Consider the following 21,958-nt stretch of genomic DNA (forward strand, 5'->3'; position numbering starts at 1 on the left):
TCCCAGAATGCCTTTCTCCGAATGGGGGGGTAGAGGACTTCCCTTACCATGACCATCTTCCGTTGCTCACAGAGCTTCTGCAGCTGGTAGGACTTCTCCTCGGCTTTTATGTACCCCTTCTTCACGTCATCAACAGCCTGGGTGACATAAGAAGCATTCAGAGACCGGCCTGTTTCTTCGACTAGGGCCAACGCCAGTATTTTTTGTTTCTCCTTGGCTCGGCTACCACAAGATCACCTGGATATGCCTAGACCAGCTTTGGTCACCCTCCATTCCACTCCACTGTCGATCTCCGTGTTTTGCTTCAAACGCCGTGCCAGCTCCTGACATCCTGTCATTAGGACTTCCAAGTTTCTAGTCCTTATGCTTAAAGCCCTAAACGGCCTCAGTCCAGTATATCTGAAGGAGCATCTCCACCCCCATTGTTCTGCCCGGACACTGAGGTCCAGCTCTGAGGGCCTTCTGGCGGTTCCCTCTCTGCAAGAAGCCAAGTTACAGGGAACCAGGCAGAGGGCCTTCTCGGTGGTGGCACCCGCCCTGTGGAACGCTCTCCCACCAGATGTCAGAGAGTACAACAACTACCAGACTTCTAGACGACATCTTAAGGCAGCCCTGTTTAGGGAAGCTGTTAATGTTTGATGCATTACTGTATTTTAATATTGTGTTGGAAGCTGCCCAGAGTGGCTGGGGAGGCCCAGCCAGATGGGTGGGGTATAAATAAAAAATTATTATTATTATTATTATTATTATTATTATTATTAAAAGGTATTTTTAATAGGCCTCCTATGGCCGCCTGACATACAGTCTAGCATTTTGATTCTGTGCCTTTCAGCTTTATTAATCTGCGCTGTTATTAGTTTTATCAAAGTAACTGCTGATCGTTACAGAATGTTTTAATGGTCTGCTGACTGCCTGTAAAGAAAGCAAAGTACAGGTAACTTGCAACTTACCTACATTTTACTTTTGCAATTGCAGCTTTGCGGGGGTGGGGCGGAATAAATAAATAAATGGAGAGTGGAGGAAACCCACTCTGCATTTATTTATCTGCCCCCCCAAAAAAAAAACACCTGCACAAATATGCAATGGCAGCACCCCAGAGTCCCCACGCCGCCTTCCCAAAGCCAGGTGAGCAAGGTGCTGGACTTCTGGCCCTGCCACCTCCTTCCCAAAGGCAAGCAAGCGGCCCTGCACCCTTGAAGTGAGTGGGCCCCGTTCCAGGGATTCCTGGCTTGCACAATTTTGCTCATATGTGCAGTAGGCAGGGACATAAACCCCTGTGTAAGATGCGAGTCACCTGTAGTACAGTGGACGCTCAGGTTGCGAATGTGATCTGTGCGGGAGGCACGTTCACAACCCGCAGTGCTGCGTCTGCGCATGCACGGGTTGTGATTCGGCGCTTCTGCACATGTGCGACTGCCGAAACCCAGAAGTAACCCATTCTGGTACTTCCAGGTTTCAGCGTGTCTGTAACCCAAAAAAACGCAACCTGAAGCGTCTGGAACCCGAGGTATGACTGTATTCTGAAAGAGGGAGGAAAACCTCTCTCTGAAGGCTAGCGGGGGGCGAAAGTCTTTGCTCCCCCCCGCTTGCCTTCCCGGGGGCTTTAAAATCGCCCCGGAACAGCGGAGAAGTCCTCCGCTGTCCCGGGGCGATTTTAAAATGCTGGGGGTGGGAAGAAAAGCCCTTGTCTGACCTGGTCTGAAGGCGGTTTCCATAGGAACGCATTGACTGATTTTCAATGCATTCCTATGGGAAACCGTGCTTCGCAAGACGAAAAACTCGCAAGACGAAAAAACTTGCGGAACGAATTAATTTCGTCTTGCGAGGCACCACTGTATAATTTTAAGCACTAATATTCGTGCTATCCCAGCTGCCTTTTACCTCCTTCTCCCGCTCCCTGGAAAGATTGCTACATGATTGTAGCACACTGTGTGTGTGTGTGAGACCCTCTGCAATCCGGGAGCATCTTTAAAAAGAAGAGCCCACGAGAGACGGACAGACACGCATGCACAAAGACCGTGCGAGCGCAGAGACCGCCCGAGGGCACCCACCTGGTGGAAGAAATAGGTGACCGCCAGGTCGTTGTCGTTCAGAAGGACCTCCTCCTCCGTGGTGAAGAGCCACTTCCGGATCGTCAGGCAGGTCCCCGGCACGGCCGAGGTGTAGTTCTGCACGTAGAGCTTGTGGGGGAACTCGTTGGGTGCCAGCTTCCGCACTGTGTGGTGGGGGAGGGGAATGCAGAAATGTGGGGCAGGGGGAGGAGGAAGTGAAGAATTGGTACCACATATTCAGAGGGTGCCCATTTAACTCCCCACTCCCCCCACGGATCCATAGACAAAGATGCCTAAACTCAAACCAGATTCTTTTAAACTATTTCACTGCCTAATTCCAGTGGGTGGCCCTGAATTACAATATTCTGGGTTGTGAGGAGAGAGAAAAGCTCATTTACCATATTTTTCGCTCTGTAAGACGCACTTTCCCCCTCCTAAAACGTAAGGGGAAATGTGTGTGCATCTTATGGAGCGAATGCAGGCTGTGCAGCTATCCCAGAAGCCAGAACAGCAAGAGGGAACGCTGCGCAGCACTCCCTCTTGCTGTTCTTGGTTCTGGGATTCAGAATATTTTTTTTCTTGTTTTCCTCCTCAAAAAACTAGGTGCGTCTTATGGTTGGGTGCGTAAAAATATGCTGCTTCCTCCACAACGTGTAGAATCTTATAAAGGTATCATGCATTTCCCCCCACTTAGCAGTTTCTCGTTTTTTTTCTGGATTTTGTCTGCTGCTTGAGCTTTTTCCCTCCTAGGGAAGGGGCTCAAGGAAATCTCTGAACATGCAGAAGAAAGACACACACCCCACACACTCTGAACCTCCCACCCGGCTTCAGGCCTCACCAAAAGAGTGATTGATCACTTCAAACAAGGCAAAGTAGTTGGCGGTTGTGCTGTCCATCCCAACTTTGGCAGCAACAGCCTGGAGGGCAAGAAGAGGGAGAAGAGAAAGAATAAGCATCAGACAAACTGGGGGGGGCGCGGTGTTTAATCCCTGGGACAGTGCAAGGCACAGCAGGGCTGCCTCTGGGCACACGACTATCCCTTCAAGGGATGCTAATACACACACAGAACGGCTGGCAGGGTTGTCGCTTGCAGAACATTCTTCCATCTTTCGTGCCCTTGGGTTTCGTTATTCTGGTCTCAAGCACATCAATAAATATCTCAAATTATATCAATAAACAGCTCAAATAGCTCAAATCGCCTGTTCAGGCCTTCCCAGCACTGTCGCCACTGAGTACGCGGGCTGATAATGTGAAAGCTGGTCACTCCACAGACGTTAGCTGCAGCTGGGATTTCAACAGCCCAGCGGTGGAAAACCTTTCAGAGAATCTACCTCTGTCTTTGTGTCATATACGAACGTATGGACTTTGGCTATAGCAGGGGGAAATAACATCAATTGCATACCTCCAGAAGGACAGAGGACTTTTATATCAGCTGGTGGGACTTTATTTCTTATGGTTTGGACACAGTGTGATGAAATATCTTGCTGTTGCACCTTTGGGTTGTTAGTAAAGGTCATTATGTTACAATAAAAACATGAATAAAAAACCCCTCTCAACTCAGTATTTATCTATATATAAACACACTGCTAGATTACATTATACGTTTCAATTCTCTACGTTCTGTCACGCTGTGGAGTGACCAACTGACAGGGCTGAATGCAGACAGGGGCTCACTCTGTTACCTAAGATGTTTTCATTTGTTTTTAATCCTGTGGCCCATCCTGGCACCTTAGGGCAGTGTTTCCCAACTTTGGGTCTCCAGCTGTTTTGGGACTACAATTCCCATCATCCCTGGCCACTGGTCCTGCTAGCTAGGGATGATGGGAGTTGTAGTCCCAAAACAGCTGGAGACCCAAGGTTGAGTAACCCTGCCTTAGAGTGAATGGCGAGTAATAAATTAGTAAGTAATAATCATAATAGGTTCCACTGTACCTTGAGGCTGTTAGTAAAGGCTATTATGTTACAATAATAATAATGATGATGATGGTGATGAAAAGGGGGTGAGCTGCTAATTCTCATGCCAGACTCTGAGGCCGGAGGCATGAAGCCTGACCCAAACCCCACATCTGCTTGTTATTTTAGAGCAGCGGTTCTCAACCTGTGGGTCCCCAGATGTTGTAGGACTAGAACTCCCATCATCCCTGAGCTCTGGCCTTGCTAGCTAGGGGTGATGGGAGTTGTAGTCCAACAACATCTGGGGACCCACAGGTTGAGAAAGGCTCAGTGCAGCTTCTTCTTGCAAAGTGATTCAGGCTTTGGAGATGGTTAGGTCAGCTCTTTGCAATTCAGCCAGTTTCAATTCCCAATATTAAGGCGGTGGGGGAGGTGTGAGAGGAGGAGGAAAGGGCTGGGGCCTTGAACTGAGCAGGGGTGGGAAAGGCTGGCGACAATGGCCTGGCCTTCTAGCTTCCAGTGCTTGGCGCGGAGAGCCTGCCAAGGCCTCATTCTGCTACTGGAGACAGGCAAAGAGCCACTCATAATGGCACACCCCAGTGCAGACAGCCACGAAGGGTGCCCCACACTTCCCTTTTCGTGTCTCTCAGGGTGGAGTTTTCCCACACAAACGACTCAGTGCGTCACGTGCAGAATGGGAAGTTAAGCCTGGAGATACCCTCTGTCTGAAACCCCAGACAGCTGCTGCCTGTCTGTGCAGACAATGCTGAGCTGGATGGAACAAGAGTCTGGCTCAGTAGAAGGCAGCTTCTCACATTTCTAAAAGTCTACAGACTCTTCCTTAAAAACAGCGCCCAGAGTAAAGAAATCCGAGCCTGTTTCTGTCTTTCTTTCTCTGTTGCCAGGGAGGAAACGCATCCCTAGATGCCCCCCTGCCCTCCTCACCTGATACACCTGGTCCGTGGTGCTGTTCTTTTTGACCCGGACGGTCACTGTCGTGATGTCTGGAAGCGCCACTCTGAGCTCCACGTCCGACACGCCGTTGTAGTTCTAGGGTGCAAGGGCGGGAAGATAAAGCCAGGATTTATTTATTTTTGTTTACGGTATGCCTCTCATGCTCCAGGTTTTGAAATCTGGTTTCTCAATGGCAGAAGGAAAGGATCCTCAGCTATGAGGAGCGATGTCGCAAAGAGAGGGGGAAAGAGAGGCGACCCAATAATAATAATAATAATAATAATAATAATAATAATAATAATAATAATAATAAATTTATTATTTATACCCCGCCCACCTGGCTGGGTTTCCCCAGCCACTGTGGGCGGCTTCCAACAAAACACTAAAATACAATAACCTATTAAACATTAAAAGCTTCCCTAAACAGGGCTGCCTTCAGATATCTTCTAAAAGTTTGGTAGTTAATTTTCTGTTTGACATCTGGTGGGAGGGCGTTCCACAGGGCGGGTGCCACCACTGAGAAGGCCCTCTGCCTGGTTCCCTGTAACTTGGCTTCTCGTAGCGAGGGAACTGCCAGAAGACCCTCGGAGCTGGACCTCAGTGTCCGGGCAGAACGATGGAGGTGGAGATGCTCCTTCAGGTATCCTGGTCCAAGGCTGTTTAGGGGTGGGGAGGAGAGCTTTGGCCCTCCAGACCTTGCTGAACTGCAGCTCCCATCAGCGCTAGCAAGCATGCCCAATGGCTAGGGGTGATGGGAGACGTAGGTCAGCAACATCTAGACGGCCAAGGATTCCCTGCACCTAGTCAAGTGGAACCCTGCATTATCAAACTGGATTCTTTCCTACCATGAGCGGCTGGGGGAATCGAGCCTGCCTAAAAGGGTATGGGGCAGCCACCGGTCTAGAAAAGCCTTTGGTCCCACCGTAATGAGAGGGGGTGGACTGTGGCTTCCCTGTATCATGGGGGACACCCTTCTGCACACAATTCTTTAGAAGTACAGTTGTACCTCAGGTTAAGAACTTAATTTGTTCCGGAGGTCTGTTCTTAACCTGAACCTGTTCTTAACCTGAAGCACCACTTTAGCTAATGGGGCCTCCCGCTGCTGCCACTGCACCGCCGGAGCATGATTTCTGTTCTCATCCTGAAACAAAGTTCTTAACCCAAGGTACTATTTCTGGGTTAGCGGAGTCTGTAACCTGAAGCGTATGTAACCCAAGATACCACTGTATAGGTAAAGGTAAAGGGACCCCTGACCATTAGGTCCAGTCGTGGCCGACTCTGGGATTGCAGCGCTCATCTTGCTTTACTGGCCGAGGGAGCCGGCGTACAGCTTCCGGGTCATGTGGCCAGCATGAGTAAGCCGCTTCTGGCGAACCAGAGCAGCGCATGGAAACACCATTTATCTTCCCGCCGGAGCGGTACCTATTTACCTACTTGCACTTTGACATGCTTTCGAACTGCTAGGTGGACAGGAGCATGGACCGAGCAACGGGAGCTCACCCCGTCGCAGGGATTCGAACCACCGACCTTCTGATCGGCAAGTCCTAGGCTCTGTGGTTTAACCCACACTGCCACCTGTGTCCCTTATACTTTTAGAAGTATACCCTGCTCCAAAGGAGCCAGGGGCAGCAAAAGGATCGATACTAAGACTTCTTTAAAAAGGTTCAATACAACCTTCTTTAAAAATTATTTAAAACTCATAAAAGCCATCACTTGTCCTTAAAATAATTGCAGAATTTCCAGGAAGGGAACTTTCAGCTATCAAATGCCTGCGTGAACAGGGGTGTGTGGGTGGGTGTGTTCCCCACAAATGAGGAACTACCACTAAAAAAAAACCCTGTGACAGCTCAGGCAACCCCCCGGGGCAGTAGCACCACCCACAGGCCCTCGCCTACTGATGGCTGGACCTGAGATGGTTGATACGGAGGAAGGGGCTCTTTGAGGCGCCTGGGTCCCCAAGCCCCATGGCTCAGAAGGCTCTTTGCCTGGAGGGCCAAGCAAGTTCTTGCTGCGGAAGGGCAGCTTCTATCTACACCCACACAGGACGCCTTGTTCTGCTTTTCCCGTTTGTTGAGATGTCTGTCCCGCTCTTCGGCCAACTATGTCCTCCGCAAAGAGGCTCAAAGTATGCCGCTCATAAAAATGAAATGAAATGTGACGGGCCAATCCACTTAAACAGAAAGCAGGAGTGTGGGTGTTAGTTTTTGAAAAACAACTAAGAACTCAAAACACACACGAATTCCCAACTCTCCTGAAATGCCTGGCAGGAAAAGTCATTGCTGAGCTTCTTAGAGCTCTAAACACCTTGATGAGAGAAGCCGGAGATTGATCCTACAGACTTTGTTAATTATTTATTGGAGGGGGGTGTTGCACTGATAGCCCACCATTTTCTGCAAAGAGCTCAAGATGGGGAGCATGGTTCTATCCCTCATCATTTAATCCCCACAACAATCCTGTGAAGTAGGTGAGGCTGAGAGGCAGCGACTGGCCTAAGGTCACCCGGTGAGCTTCATTGGCATGTGGGGATTTGAACCCTGGTCTCCAAGGACTTAGTCCAACACCCTAAAGGTAAAGGGACCCCTGACCATGAGGTCCAGTCGTGGCCGACTCTGGGGTTGCGGCGCTCATCTCGCTTTATTGGAGCCAGCGTACAGCTTCCGGGTCATGTGGCCAGCAGGACTAAGCCGCTTCTGGCGAACCAGAGCAGCGCACAGAAACGCCGTTTACCTTCCCGCCAGAGCGGTACCTATTTATCTACTTGCACTCTGACGTGCTTTTGAACTGCTAGGTTGGCAGGAGCAGGGACAGAGCAACGGGAGCTCACCCCGTCACGGGGATTCGAACCGCTGACCTTCTGATTGGCAAGTCTTAGGCTCTGTGGTTTAGACCACAGCGCCACCTGGGTCCAACATTCTAGGGCATGGGTGTCAAACACAAGGCCCGTGGGTCGAATCCGGCCCACCAGACCTCATTATGTGGCCCGTGTAGCTGCCGCCGGCCTTCACCTTTTATTCTCGCTTTTTTTTTGACACAAGAAAGCCGCCTCTTCAGCGCATGCGCCAGCCTACAAGCCAGAGAACGTCTGCCCTCTAGCGGCGACCAAACTGCTGATGTGGCCCCCAATGAATTTGAGTTTAACACCCCTGTTCTAGGGCATACTTTAAGCATCACTTGCACATGCTCTGGCACCTCCCTTGTAGCGTCCAGTTTTTTGCTCACCTACCTCATCTGACTCTGACAAGAACTCCTGCATGATGTCGCTCTCCCCGATGACCCGGATGGAACACACTGCAGAGGGAAGGAGAACGGCTCAGTTAACAGGCAGGAAGTTGGTACAAAAATGGTATTATACGTCTGTAAGGTTATATCATATTACAAAATCTGGAAGTAAGAACTATTGGAGGAAATGTGTAGTGATGGGAAAGTACAGTCATATGTGGCGGGACTGTCCGTTAGTTAATGAATTTTGGAAACAGATTGGTATAGAAATATCGGGAACTGTGGGTAGGATGGTGGGAATATCTAAATTAATGGTTCTTATTTGTCTGAGTAGCACCGAGTTAAAAGCAAAAGAGGAATGTAAATGGATAAAATTGATGGTAACTGCAGGCAGACAGATTATAGTGAGAAATTGGAAAAATGCAGAAGAGTTAGAGGTGAACCAATGGAGGGAAAAACTGCATAATATTATAATTTTAGAATATCTAACTTTGTAGATACACAGGATGAAAGGGTTTAAGGTCAGTGAGAAAGAGGAGGATTGGCTTGAGAAGATATTGAATTATTGGGTAGGTTTGAACAATTTGGGGCAATTAAATAAACCTTGTGGATGGAGGAGTGTTAAGATATATAAAATTGTACATATGGTTGATTTGAATATGTTATTATCGATTATGTATACCCAATGTATCAGCCGTCGGGGGAGGGGGTTCACTGTTTGTGTTTTGGTTGTTGGTAAAAAAATATATATATTTAAAGTTAACAGGCAGGAAGAGGGAATTGGCAGAACAAGAGGAGGTCTCAGTCCCTGGATTGTTTTCAAGGTTCCTTGGAGATTAACAGAGTGGTGGGTCTGCCCCACTGCCAAGCACAGACCCCCCCCCCACCTGCTGATTCCAAGGCCACCCCAGAACATTTAGCCTGTAAAAAACTGGGGAGGGGACTGTATTATGTGCTTGCCAGGTGGGCTGCTAATGCAATTTATGTGGGGAGGGAGAGGGAGGTAGTGCCCCCCCCATCCAGTACTGATCAAATGCACACCTCCTTAGCTACAGGACTGGGTGCTCCCAGGATAATCTTTGCACCTTCTGCCTTAACCAAACTTAACCATGCCAAAGGAGGAATCTGAAGGGCTGGACGGTAGGCGAAGGCTGTTTCCTATAGACCTCAATTCTCAAAGCTTCCAGGGCAACCTGAGGCTCGATTCAAGAACTGTCAGGGCCAGAGATGGGCAGCCTGAGAGGCCTTCTGGATGCTCTCGGGACTACAACTCCCATCGTCATTTCCCATGCTGGCTTCTGCGGCTGCTGGGACTTGGAGTCCAGCCACATCTGGGCGGGGCCACAGACATTTCCCAGGTGACTGATCGAATGAGGTTTAGCCGGTTGCATGATTTAATGCATCTGCAGGTATCTGCCTATTCTCGTAACTCTAAATAAAAAATGCACCTTCTCCGAACAGGAATTCCTCCCTGCCAACCCTTATAAGGAATGCCTCTTTTAAGAGCATGACTTGTTACCTTGCCTTGAAAACAGGTTCTGTTGCTTAAATTTTTTAATCTTAAATTACTAGTGCTAGTTTTTTTCTTATTGACCGTTTTATTGGTTTTTTACATATATAAGCCTCTTTGAGGCTTGCTGAGTAGGTTTGTTTGCTTCTTACAATCAAGCTGTGTACAGTAGTACCTTGGGTTAAGTACTTAATTCGTTCTGTAGGTCCATTCTTAACCTGAAACTGTTCTTAACCTGAAGCACCGCTTTAGCTAATGGGGCCTCCTTCTGCCGCTGCACCGTGGGAGCCCGATTTCTGTTCTCATCCTGAAGCAAAGTTCTTAACCTGAAGCACTATTTCTGGGTTAGCGGAGTCTGTAACCTGAAGCGTATTTAACCCGAGGTACCACTGTATAAATGTTTCGGAATTAAATAATAAAATAAATGCATGCAAAATCTGTGGCGTAATTCACTGCAGGGGTACTTTCAAAAATCAAATTATTAGCCTTTCTGAAACCTTTTGTTTCAGCTCCACTTCTAAGGAAGCAGCTGACCAAACGGTGGTTTGTTCAGTTGAATCGGCTGTCATTGGAGAATATGTCAACGGCCCCCTCCCTGACACACATGCTCTTCTCTGCGTACCCTTTTCAAGGTATTCCTCCAGCCCCCGCCGCCTGGCATCCAGCTGCTGCTCTGACAAGGAGAAGGGCCACTTGCCCGGCAGGCGGGGGAAGGTGAAGCTGGCAAACTCCCGCTTCAAGTTCTGGTGCAGGATGGCAAACTCGCGGTACCGCTTGGAACACAGCTGCCGGCCTGCCATGTAAACGTTGTAGACCTGGGAGGGAGGCAGGAAAAGGGCGGGGGGGGGGGAACAAGGTGAAGGTGAGTCCGTGTGTTGCAAACATATGATAAAACAGTTACAAAGAAAACATCAATTAACCACTGCCGAAGGATATACTCAGATAATAATTATTATTATTATTATTATTTATTATTTATACCCCACCCATCTGGCTGGGCTTCCCCAGCCACTCTGGGCGGCTTCCAAAAAAAAATATTAAAATACTGTAGTACATCAAACATTAAAGGCTTCCCTAAACAGGGCTGCCTTCAGATGTCTTCTAAAAGTCTGGTAGTTGTTGTTCTCTTTGACATCTGGTGGGAGGGCGTTCAACAGGGCGGGTGCCACTACCAAGAAGGCCCTCTGCCTGGTTCCCTGTAACTTGGCTTCTCGCAGGGAGGGAACTGCCAGAAGGCCCTCGGAGCTGGACCTCAGTGTCCGGGTAGAACGATGGGAGTGGAGATGCTCCTTCAGATATACTGGACCGAGGCCGTTTAGGGCTTGAAAGGTCAGCACCAACACTTTGAATTGTGCTCGGAAACGTACTGGGAGCCAATGCAGATCTCTCAGGACCGGTGTTATGCGGTCTCAGAGGCCGCTCCCAGTCCCCAGTCTAGCTGCCGCATTCTGGATTAGTTGTAGTTTCCATGTCACCTTCAAAGGTAGCCCCACGTGGAGCGCATTGCAGTAGTCCAAGCGAGAGATAACCAGAGCACGCACCACTCTGGCAAGACAGTCCGCAGGCAGATAGGGTCTCAGCCTACGTACCAGATGGAGCTGGTAAACAGCTGCCCTGGACACAGATTTGACCTGTGCCTCCATGGGCAGCTGTGAGTCCAAAATGACTCCCAGGCTGCGCACCTGGTCCTTCAGGGGCACAGTTACCCCATTCAGGACCAGGGAATCCTCCACACCTGCCCGCCTCCTGTCCCCCCAAAACAGTACTTCTGTCTTGTCAGGATTCAACCTCAATCTGTTAGCCGCCATCCATCCTCCAACCGCCTCCAGGCAGTCACACAGGACCTTCACCGCCTTCACTGGTTCTGATTTAAAAGAGAGGTAGAGCTGTGTATCATCCGCACACTGATGAACACCCAGCCCAGACCCCCTGGTGATCTCTCCCAGCGGCTGCATGTAGATCCAGCAAAAGTGCTGGGGAAGGGCAGTAGCTCAGGGGTAGAGCAGCTGCTCTGAGTGCAGAAGGCTCCAGGTTCAATCCCCGACCGCATTCCCAGGTAAGGATGGGGAAAACTCCCTGCTTGAAACCCTGGAGAGCTGATACTGGTCAGTGCGGACAACACTGAGCATGATGGACTGATGGCTTGACTTGGAATAAGGCTCTTTGGTCCAGTTAGGGGGTCGATAAACAGAATGCCCCAGCTATCTCCCAGGCTGCTTACCTTACTGTGTTTTTAAAAAAATATAATATGTTGCTGTTTGAACACCAGTTTGTGAATATTTTTCTTATCAATCAACTTTTTGTAAGCAGGAAGTTGCCTTACATCAAGTAAGACCCACATCAAGCTCAATACAGTGGTACCTCAGGTTAAGTACTTAATTCATTCCGGAGGTCCGTTCTTAACCTGAAACTGTTCTTAACCTGAAGCACCACTTTAGCTAATGGGGCCTCCCTCTGCTGCTGCTGCGCCGCTGGAGCACGATTTCTATTATCATCCTGAAGCAAAGTTCTTAACCCAAGGTGCTATTTCTGGGTTAGCGGAGTCTGTAACCTGAAGCGTATGTAACCTGAAGCATATGTAACCTGAAGTGTATGTAACCCGAGGTACCACTGTATTGTCCACACTGACTGGCAGAGTCTCTCCAGGAGATGGAAACTGGGACCTTCTGCATGCAAAGCAGGTGTTTTACTGCTGAGCTCACTTTACTTATCCACACTCTCAAACACCCCACACACGTTCTCGTTGTTCTGTCCTCTTAGCCCAGCTATGCCAAAAGAACCTTGAAGTTCTTACCATCAAAAATTCTGATTTGTTTCTTAAGGAGAATAACACAATGAAAGTAACTGCGTAATCTATAGAGATGCACTTCCCAGGGCGGGGGGATAATAAACCTCTAATTCTGCCCTAAAATCAGATCTCCCTCCAGTACGTTATTTGGTAGGGTTGCCATACGTCCGGAATTTTCTAGACACAGCCGGAATACTGCAGTCAGAAGGAGTGCCCGGGCAGAAATCGCTGAAATGTCTGGGAAAATCCAGATTTATGGCAACCAATGTTGGAAGTCTAGATTTCCTTAAAAAGAGTTCAAAAACTTCATATAAAAAAAAAAGGTCAGCAAATTTGTGTAGACCCCTAAGTCATCAGCACACACACTCCAATTTAGCACATGATCCTTTCTAAACAAGCACTTTGCCTCTCCTTGGAAATATAGTTCCTGTTTCACAAGTGGGGGGGAGAGAGGAAGGGGGTGGAAACCAATGCAACATCTGTCTTGCCCGTTCAGTGAGCAAACTTCCCCACTGTACTCAGAGCCCGTAAATAAGCTGTCTCATTCCAATTACTGATGAGTAATTTCTAGCCACACACACACTTTCAAACTGGCACAGGCTAAAAGGTCCCAAACCCCACCAGACCAGATGGGATCTGAAGGCTTCACTGGGTCCTTTGGGAGTTCGTGGGCAGCAGGCTGCTTTGGCACAGGCCGGCACAGCAGATGGGCACACGCCCCACTCCTGCAGGGCTGGCACATGACCAGGAATAACTCCGCTTTTCAATGGCTACCCACGAGGGGTGGGCTATGTTTTGGAGAACGTTCGAAAGAGGCAGCATGGAGCAGCTCTGGAATGGGGATGGGACGTCCTTGGTTCCTCCTGGGCAGAAGAAGCAGTCGGACAGAGTGTCCTCTGCAACAGAATCACCTTATCCTGGCTACTTTACTCAGTGAACGGCAGGATAAGGATGGCCGGTGGTTTTCACAGAGGGGAGTCCAATGGCAAAGAAGTCCCCCTGGAGTGGCCATGCAGATCAGTGGCGTAGCGTGAGGGTGCAGGGGGGGCCCGGCCGCACCGGGCGCAACATCTGGGGGTAGGGTTAGGGGGCGCAAATCCACAGGTTAGGGGGCGCAAATTACTTGCCTTGCCCCGGGTGCTGACAACCCACGCTATGCCACTGATGCAGATAACACGTTTTGCTGCACCTAGGTCGCTTTCATGCCACACACTGAGAGGACATCGCTTCCCCTCAAAGAATCCTGGGAGCATATTTTGTTGTTGTTGTTGTTTAGTTGTTTAGTCGTGTCCGCCTCTTCGTGACCCCCTGGACCAGAGCACGCCAGGCCCTCCTGTCTTCCACTGCCTCCCACAGTTTGCTCAAACTCATGCTGGTGGCTTCGAGAACACTGTCCCACCATCTCGTCCTCTGTTGTCCCCTTCTCCTTGTGCCCTCCATCTTTCCCAACACCAGGGTGTTTTCCAGGGGGTCTTCTCTTCTCATGAGGTGGCCAAAGTCTTGGAGCCTCAGCTTCAGGATCTGTCCTTCCAGTAAGCACTCAGGGCTGATTTCCTTCAGAATGGAGAGGTTTGATCTTCTTGCAGTCCATGGGACTCTCAAGAGTCTCCTCCAGCACCAGAATTCAAAAGCATCCATTCTTTGGCCATCAGCCTTCTTTATGGTCCAGCTCTCACTTCCATACATCACTACTGGGAAAACCATGGCTTTTACTATACAGACCTTTGTTGGCAAGGTGATGTCTCTGCTTTTTAAGAGCATAGTTTACCCCTGCACAAAGCTACAATCCCCAGCACCCTTAAACTACAGTTCCCAGGCTTCTTCAAGGGAAGCTTTAAATATGTTTTCTGTGGATGTGGCCAAAGGGAGGTTGACTTTCTTTCCATCACCAAAAGAGGAATCTCAGAGGTGCAACATGCATCACCATGCTTCCTTCGGCTCAGAGTAGAATTTGCTCCAGGTGCCCTCTCCTTCAGAGGTGAGGCCAATGGCAGCTAAACGGGTTGTGGAATGCCTTTCGCAAACCATTTGCCCAGTGTGCGCACACAGCCTGCTCTTATCCTGGTGAAATCGGTTGCCATTTTGTCAAGCCACAGCAAAACAGCCATTTTATCGTGTTGGATTCATCTGTTTATTGGCAATTTCCCAGCCTTACCCTTAGAAAAAGTCATGAAGGATAAGGCTACCTGTGGCTACTAGCCAAAATGACTATGTTCTACCCTCCCCTGTCGGAGGCAGAATGCCTCTGGGGATCCCAAGCAGGGAGAGTTGCTGCTGGCACTCAGGTCTTGTTTGTGGGCTTCCCAGAGGCACCTGGTTGGCTGCTGCATGGGCAGGACGCTGCATTAGATCCTTCTTCTGGTGTTCCTGTGCTGTGGGCTGAACCTGGAACCACTGCCTGCCAAGCGGATGCTCTGCCTCTCAATCCATCCTGCTTAGGGTTGTCTGCACCAACAGGAAGAGGCTCTCCAGGGTTTCAGGCAGGGGACCTGTGCAGCCCTAGCTGGAGATGCCTTGAGGGACTGAACCTGGGACTCGCCATGTGCAAAGTCTACCACTGAGCAACAGTGGCCTTGCTTGAATGGAGACTTGGACATCGGAAGATGCAGCAAGAGCCATACCCAGGCCAATTCTGGGAGTGTTGAGAGTTGTCAAGAGGTCCCTAGTCTCCTCCCATAGCCACAATTCCTATACAGTGGTACCTCTGGTTACGAACTTAATGCGTTCTGGAGGTCCGTTCTTTTTTTTAATAATTTTTATTAACTGGCCAATCACATCAAATTAAATCACATCACATAAATTCCAAATTACAAAGCCAAATTTTTAAATTTTGTTGGGGGGACACATACTTCAAGATCCAAAGGGGGATTCAGATCATCTTCTTATTACTGCGTTAATGTCCAAATCAGTCCAAATAAAGTTCATGATTCTAACCAGTCTTATCTTGGTGTTTCCACATCATATCTTGTTCATATAATTTCTCTTTTTCCTTTACGATCTCTTCTGTTAGTCTCCTTAAGCCGATAAGCAAATATAATAATACTGTGTGAATTTCCCATTCCTCCAATCTAAGTCCAGATGGTTTCCATATATCTCCTTCGTAGATAACATCGCTCTTTCCATCATAAATTAGGCATTTGTCACTCTTAAGTCCCACCGAGGAGTTGATCCATGATATGTAAACAGCTCTATTTCTCTCTTTCTCCTCCCAGACCCAAGAGCTCCAACAATGCCTCCCAAAATGGCGACGGCATTTTTAACTGCGTCATTCCAAAACTCTTAGCTTTCCAGCTTCGTCTTGAAACATTGCTTTGGTTCGAAAGTTTATCTCCACACAGCCTTAAATCCACAGCTTAAGTCCTTTTCTGACTCATTAGGGGAGGGGATTCTTGTTTAATCACATAAAAAAAGGAAAGGCAGGTTTTTTCCCCACTCCCCCCTCAGTCCTGGAGGTCCGTTCTTAACCTGACACCGTTCTTAGCCTGAGGTACCACTTTAGCTAATGGGGCCTCCCGCTGCCGCCACCACACGATTTCTGTTCTCACCCTGGGGCAACATTCTTAACCCGAGGTACTACTTCTGGGTTAGCGGAGTTTGTAACCCAAAGTATTTGTAACCCAAGGTGTTTGTAACCCAAGGTACCACTGTAGCGGTTTAACAAACAATCACTCTTTCACAGGGAACTCTGGGAATTGTAGCTCCTAGGGGAAAGGGTGTGTGTCTCCTAACAGGTCACAGCACCCTTAAAAAAACTACAGCACCCAGAATCCTTAGGGAGCAAAGCCATGGCTGCTGAAAAATGACATCACAGTCATGTGTGGTGTCTTTGAGTTCTTTCTGCTTGCCGGAAAGCTCGGGGATGAGGCGGGGAGTTGCCAAAGACTTGCACAAGCAGTTTGGAGAAAAGGGGACTCCTGCTGTTTTTTCCCTCCTTCACATTAGAAAACAAGAGGAATCCCGTTCCTCTCCCAGAGAGAAGGAGAGTTGCGTATGGGCAAACACTGAAGGCCAACACTCTCTTTTGCCCAAACATTTGCCAGCCGGACTCTATACCAGTCGGGGAGCAGAAAGACATGCCAGAGCGTTGCAAAGCCCTCCGCCACGAGGCACAGGCATCCAAGAGGGACCCCCCCAGCCGGGCTGGTACTCACCACAAACTTCTCACCATTCTGTTCCACGTGCTTATAGGTGGGGATGGAGATGGGCACCGCCTGCTTCTCAGTGTAGTCGTAGAACGACTGGCCCAGAGAGTCGTCGCTCGGGTCGAGGTTGTCGGCCTCGTGGGGGGGCACCGAAAGAACCGTCAGGATCAGCTCCTTCTCCCCCGCCCGGATCAGGTCCACCACTTGCTTGTGCGTCGCCCCTTCGACGTTCACGCCGTTCCTGGCAGAGGAGAAGGGGGAGACGGTTGTTCCACAAGCTTGAGGCAGGCGCCAACGTTATTGGAGTCAGCAATAGCAAATAAAAACGGGTGCAGAAACTGAAGCGACAAAACAGCTCTAGGATTTGGAAATCAGAGGAAAATAAAGGGACAGGGGATGTTAAAATTCAGGACTTTCCCTGCTGCCTTACATCTGGTGTATCAGGCCCCTCTTAAGACGTGTAAAAGGGTGGGAAGAGAAAGGAACAATCCCAGGCGAGAGTTAGGATGAGCTACTATCTTTTGGGAGTGGTAAGGGATAAGAATTACTTTTAAGAGAGGACTCCGTATTCTACCTATTCTACAGTGGTGCCTCGCAAGACGAAAAGAATCCGTTCCGCGAGTCTCTTCGTCTTGCGGTTTTTTCGTCTTGCGAAGCAAGCCCATTAGCGGCTTAGCGGATTAGCGCTATTAGCGGCTTAGCAGATCAGCTGATAAGTGGTCTAGCGGCTTAGCGGATCAGCTGTTAAGCGGCTTAGCGGCTTGGGAAAAGGGGGGGAGGGAAAAAACCCCGCAGGAACTCGCAAGATATTTTCGTCTTGCGAAGCAAGCCCATAGGAAATTCGTTTTGCGAAGCACCTCCAAAACGGAAAACCCTTTCGTCTAGCGGGTTTTCTGTCTTGCGAGGCATTCGTCTTGCGGGGCACCACTGTATTTCTATTTTTTGTAGCAGCTATTTTATCGTATTATGAAAAACATTAATAAAAAATCTCATTACAAAAAAGAAGTGTGCCTAGCTATGGATTGCCAACATCATTTAATAATAACCTGGGTGGTGCGTGGATTTCAAGATGATCTCTGCTGCAAGCTGCGCAGACTCCTTTTTTACAAGCTTCCACTTGGAAATAAAAGGAGGGTGGCAACATGAGATCGGGCCTTTCTATACTTGTGGGGTGCTCTCCCCAGGAAGTCTCGCCTGGCACCATCTTTTGAAGGCTCCAAGCAAAGACTTTTCTCTTTGCCTCGGCTTCCGGCCCTTGATTTGAATGGTGGTACTGTGGCCTCTCTGAGTGGGGTGGGATGAGTACGTCCTGATATGTCTTTCCTTCCAGTAGCACCTTAAAGACCAACTAAGTTAGTTCTTGGTATGAGCTTTTGTGTGCATGCACACGAAAGCTCATACCAAGAACTAACTTAGTTGGTCTTTAAGGTGCTACTGGAAGGAAAAAAAATTTTTGTTTTGACTATGGCAGACCAACACGGCTACCTATCTGTAACTGATCTATCTTATCTGTTTAGCTGTGTTTTTAGACTGTTGCTGGATGTTCATAACTGGTTTCAATGCAAGTTGATCTGTGGTGCTCCGTGAGAAATGCAACTAACAAATATTATAAATAAGCCTCCCGTTGAGGGCTGCTAGATGTCCTTTGCTCTCATTCTTAACTTCTTCTCTAAGCCACTGAGCCACTAGCCCAGAAACCTATGCAGTAAAGACGATTTGGTGGAAATATTTGGAAAGTGATGTCTATGGGGAGGAGGTGCATTTAGAGCAACCTGACTTCTCTCTCTCTCTTACACACACACACACACACACACACACACACAATGATGGGAGCTGAAGGGGCAGGAATTCTTCAGCAGACACCTTGCAGCTCAGACTAGTTACTAAGGCTGCAGAACTTGCCCCCTGCCGCCCTGTTCAATGCCATTTACAAACTCGACAGGAGCTCCCGTTTAAGGCGCACGCGGGCAAAATCATTTGGGAACTTGGGAAGGAAATGTTTTGTAAACAGAGCCGTGCGGGAGGTGGGGGGGGAGGCAACTTTCTGGCTCTTGAAAATGCAACACACACACACACACACACACACACACTTCCCCCAATAGAGAGGAATTTCCTTCTCGGGGGACTTTTACTTGCAGAGAACAATGCCTCAAAAGTCCAGAGGAGCTTGGGCGAGCCTGAATTCAGAGAGAACATTGAGCTTGAGAGAAAAATCACCCACGGGGAGCCTGAGACACTTATCTTCAAAACAACAACAACAACAACAACAATAAAGCAATAGTCAGATTAGAAGCCTGTATGCTACAGCAGCTACTAGACTGTGTGTAAAATTGTTAATTAGAGGCACTGAGTCCCTGCACATCTGTGTCTCTTGGTCTCCCTCCAGAGCGACCAAGAGAACAGGCAGGTCGTCCATGTGCCCCTCTGCAGGATAGCAAGAGAGCCATTCCCCAGCTCTGTATATTAAGAGTCCAATTCACCAATGCAAGACCAAATGAAGAACAGGAAGTGTGGAAGGGAGAGACCTCCAAGGAAAAGAGACAACCATTGCCAGAGAGCAAATGCAGTTAAAAGGGAGTCAGACTAGGACCCGCGGAGAGACCAGGGTTCGAATCCCCCCTTGGGCATGAAGCTCAATGGGAGTGAGTGACCTTTGGCCAGTCATTGCCTCTCCATCTAAGCTCCCTATCAGGGTAGTTGTGGGGATTAAATGAGGGTGGGATTCACGCATGCCGCCTCAAGGTCTTTGGCAGAAAAAAGTGTGGTGCAAATGAATAACTAATTAACCACAAGCAGGGAGGTTTCTAAAGATGTGAAGGCCACCCAAATAAACAACAGGAGGGGGAGGCAGAGACATTTTCTCCAGGCCTTTGCATGCTTAAGAGGCTGCTCTACTACCACCACCAAGGCTTGCTATGTGAGCTGGCGGGGGGGGGGGGCAGAATCTCTCAACCCCCTGGAATAGGAGAGCGGCAGTATGGAGGACAGCAAAGCATCGTGGGAGGAATCGTCTGCTTTTCTGCTTTGTCTTCTTCCATCCCCTCCCCAGTTCACAAGTGAGAATACTGGAGGGGCCAGGAGCAGAAGATGTGGGCGGTAGGTGCCAGCATCTCAGGGGCCTTCCCTAGAACCCCCAGAGCCAGAAGTGTCCGTGTACCACTGCTCCACGGGATGCGGGTGGCATTGTGGGTTAAACCACAGAGCCTAGGACTTGCCGATCAGAAGGCCGGCGGTTTGAATCCCCGTGATGGGGTGGGCTTCTGTTTCTCAGTCCCTGCTCCTGCCCACCTAGCAGTTTGAAAGCACGTCAAAGTGCAAGTAGATAAATAGGTACCACTCTGGCGGGAAGGTAAACGGTGTTTCCGTGCGCTGCTCTGGTTCGCCAGAAGTGGCTTAGTCTTGCTTGCCACATGACCCAGAAGCTGTACGCCAAATCCCTCGGCCAATACAGCAAGATGAGCGCCGCAACCCCAAAGTCGGTCACGCCTGGACCTAATGGTCAGGGGTCCCTTGACCTTGACCTCTGCTGCTCTCTGGGTGGAACAGGCATGAAAGAGACCCCTGGGAATCCTGAAGATGCTACTCTTCTCTCGCCAACAGCTTGGAAGGAGAGCACTGATCTGTAGTTAAGAACTGGCACTGTGCGGAAGATGGCACTGGCAGTCTCTGCCCCCAGAGGGCCCACAATCACAAAGGCGGACAAGGTGGGGCGATGGGCTCAGTGGCAGAGCACCTGCTTCGCATGCAGAAGGTTCAAGCCCTGGCGGCTTCTCCAAGCTCGGCTGGGAGAGACCCACTGCCCAAAACCCTGAGGAGCTGCTACCAGTCAGTGTAAACAACACTGAACAAGAGGGATCAAGTGTCTGGCTCAGCGTATGGCAGTTTCCTATGTTATCTGCTAGACGATGGGGATATATGGCCGTCCAGAAGAGGCTTTGCCTTTGGCCGCAGGGTGAGGGGTGAGGGCAGGAAGGAGGAGAGGATGTTCCAGTTTTTAAAGGGAGCCAGACGGCAGGAAGTGTTCAGGCAAAGCAAGTCGAAAGGGAGGCTGGAGGTGTTTCTGTGCTGCAGAAGGAATACTGAATCCTTGTGGCCTGTGTGTAGTGTGTGTGTGTGTGATGCACAAAAGGGAGAGGGTGTTATTCGTTTCCCTTCCAGTTGCAGACCCCTGTGCCTCAGGAGCCCCTCCACAATCTTCCCAGAGGGCTACCACTGAAAAAGGGAGGCTGGAAAGCCCCTGGGCGCAAACAGAAGATCGTATGGGGGACCTTTGGATCCCAGCCACAGGATATAAAACTACAAACGGAGCCAGTGCAAAGTAAGTCTGAATGGCTGGCAGAGAAGCAATGGGAAGGCAGAATATATACACCAAACCATAAAATTCATCATTAAAGGTCCTTCCTCCGAAGTCCTAAAACAAGAAAGTCAGAGGACAAGTTTTCACGTATAGGATTTGCACTGATTACAGTGGTACCTCGGGTTAAGAACTTAATTCGTTCTGGAGATCTGTTCTTAACCTGAAACTGTTCTTAACCTGAGGTTCCACTTTAGCTAATGGGGCCTCCTGCTGCAGCCGCACAATTTCTGTTCTCATCCTGAAGCAAAGTTCTTAACCCGAGGTACTATTTCTGGGTTAGCAGAGTCTGTAACCTGAATGAAGCGTCTGTAACCTGAAGCATCTGTAACCCGAGATAACACTGTAATCTCTTTGCCAGCCTATGATGCTAAACCACAGTGTCCACGTTTTCAGAAAGGACTTGCCAGGACTTCAAGGCGGAAAGACAGAAGGTGGGAAGCTGCTGTGAACGGAGTCCCCCAGAAGGCTCAATGGGTGCTGCCTTAAACCAAGTCGTAAGAACACAAGAAGAGGCTCCTTGATCAAGCCAATGGATCATCTAGTCTGGCATCATGTTCTCACAGTGGCCAAGCAGACACATATGGGAAAACCACAAGCAGGGCCTGAGCACAAGAGCACCTTCCCCTCACAGAGTTTCCAGCAAGTGGCGCACAAGAGCACTGCTGCCTCTATCAAGCCAACCATTCATGTAGCCCAGAGCTATCGACTCTGGCAGCCGGTGTCTACGGTCTCAGGGAAAAGGACGGGACTACCTGGGATGCTAGCTCAGCCAGGGAATGTCTGCAGGCAAAAATCATGGTTTGGGGTAGGTTTGCAGGTATGGCAGAAGGAGATAGGATCTGCCCATGTGATGCCCACCTGGTGGAAACTCTAGTTCAAATGGTCCTTAAATGTAAAATGTATGATCTCCGCCAACAATTTCTAGACCATCTATGTATTCCAACATGGAAACCAGAGACAGAGGTTATATGCTTCTTATTACAGGGGAGAGACCAGGAGCTCACCCAGACACTAGCTAAGTTCCTCTATTTGATTTTTTTGTCG

At 49.2% G+C, this 21,958-nt stretch overlaps 1 protein-coding gene across 2 annotated transcripts in view; it reads right to left on the reverse strand.

Annotated features, from left to right (window-relative positions):
- The window catches only part of SNX27 (sorting nexin 27), a 45,305-nt gene that overhangs the window by 4,675 nt on the left and 18,672 nt on the right, over positions 1-21,958 (reverse strand). For both annotated transcript variants that reach the window (XM_081891567.1, XM_081891566.1), the window contains exons 2-8: positions 16,567-16,798; positions 10,250-10,442; positions 8,122-8,186; positions 4,890-4,994; positions 2,890-2,968; positions 2,052-2,215; positions 48-137 (exon numbers count right to left, since the gene is read on the reverse strand). In XM_081891567.1, coding sequence (XP_081747693.1) covers positions 48-137; positions 2,052-2,215; positions 2,890-2,968; positions 4,890-4,994; positions 8,122-8,186; positions 10,250-10,442; positions 16,567-16,798 — 928 coding nt within the window. The remainder of the gene's footprint in view (positions 1-47; positions 138-2,051; positions 2,216-2,889; positions 2,969-4,889; positions 4,995-8,121; positions 8,187-10,249; positions 10,443-16,566; positions 16,799-21,958) is intronic.

The sequence above is a fragment of the Podarcis melisellensis genome (genome assembly GCF_964234715.1).
Source record: "Podarcis melisellensis genome assembly, chromosome: 16".
Classification (NCBI taxonomy): domain Eukaryota; kingdom Metazoa; phylum Chordata; class Lepidosauria; order Squamata; family Lacertidae; genus Podarcis; species Podarcis melisellensis.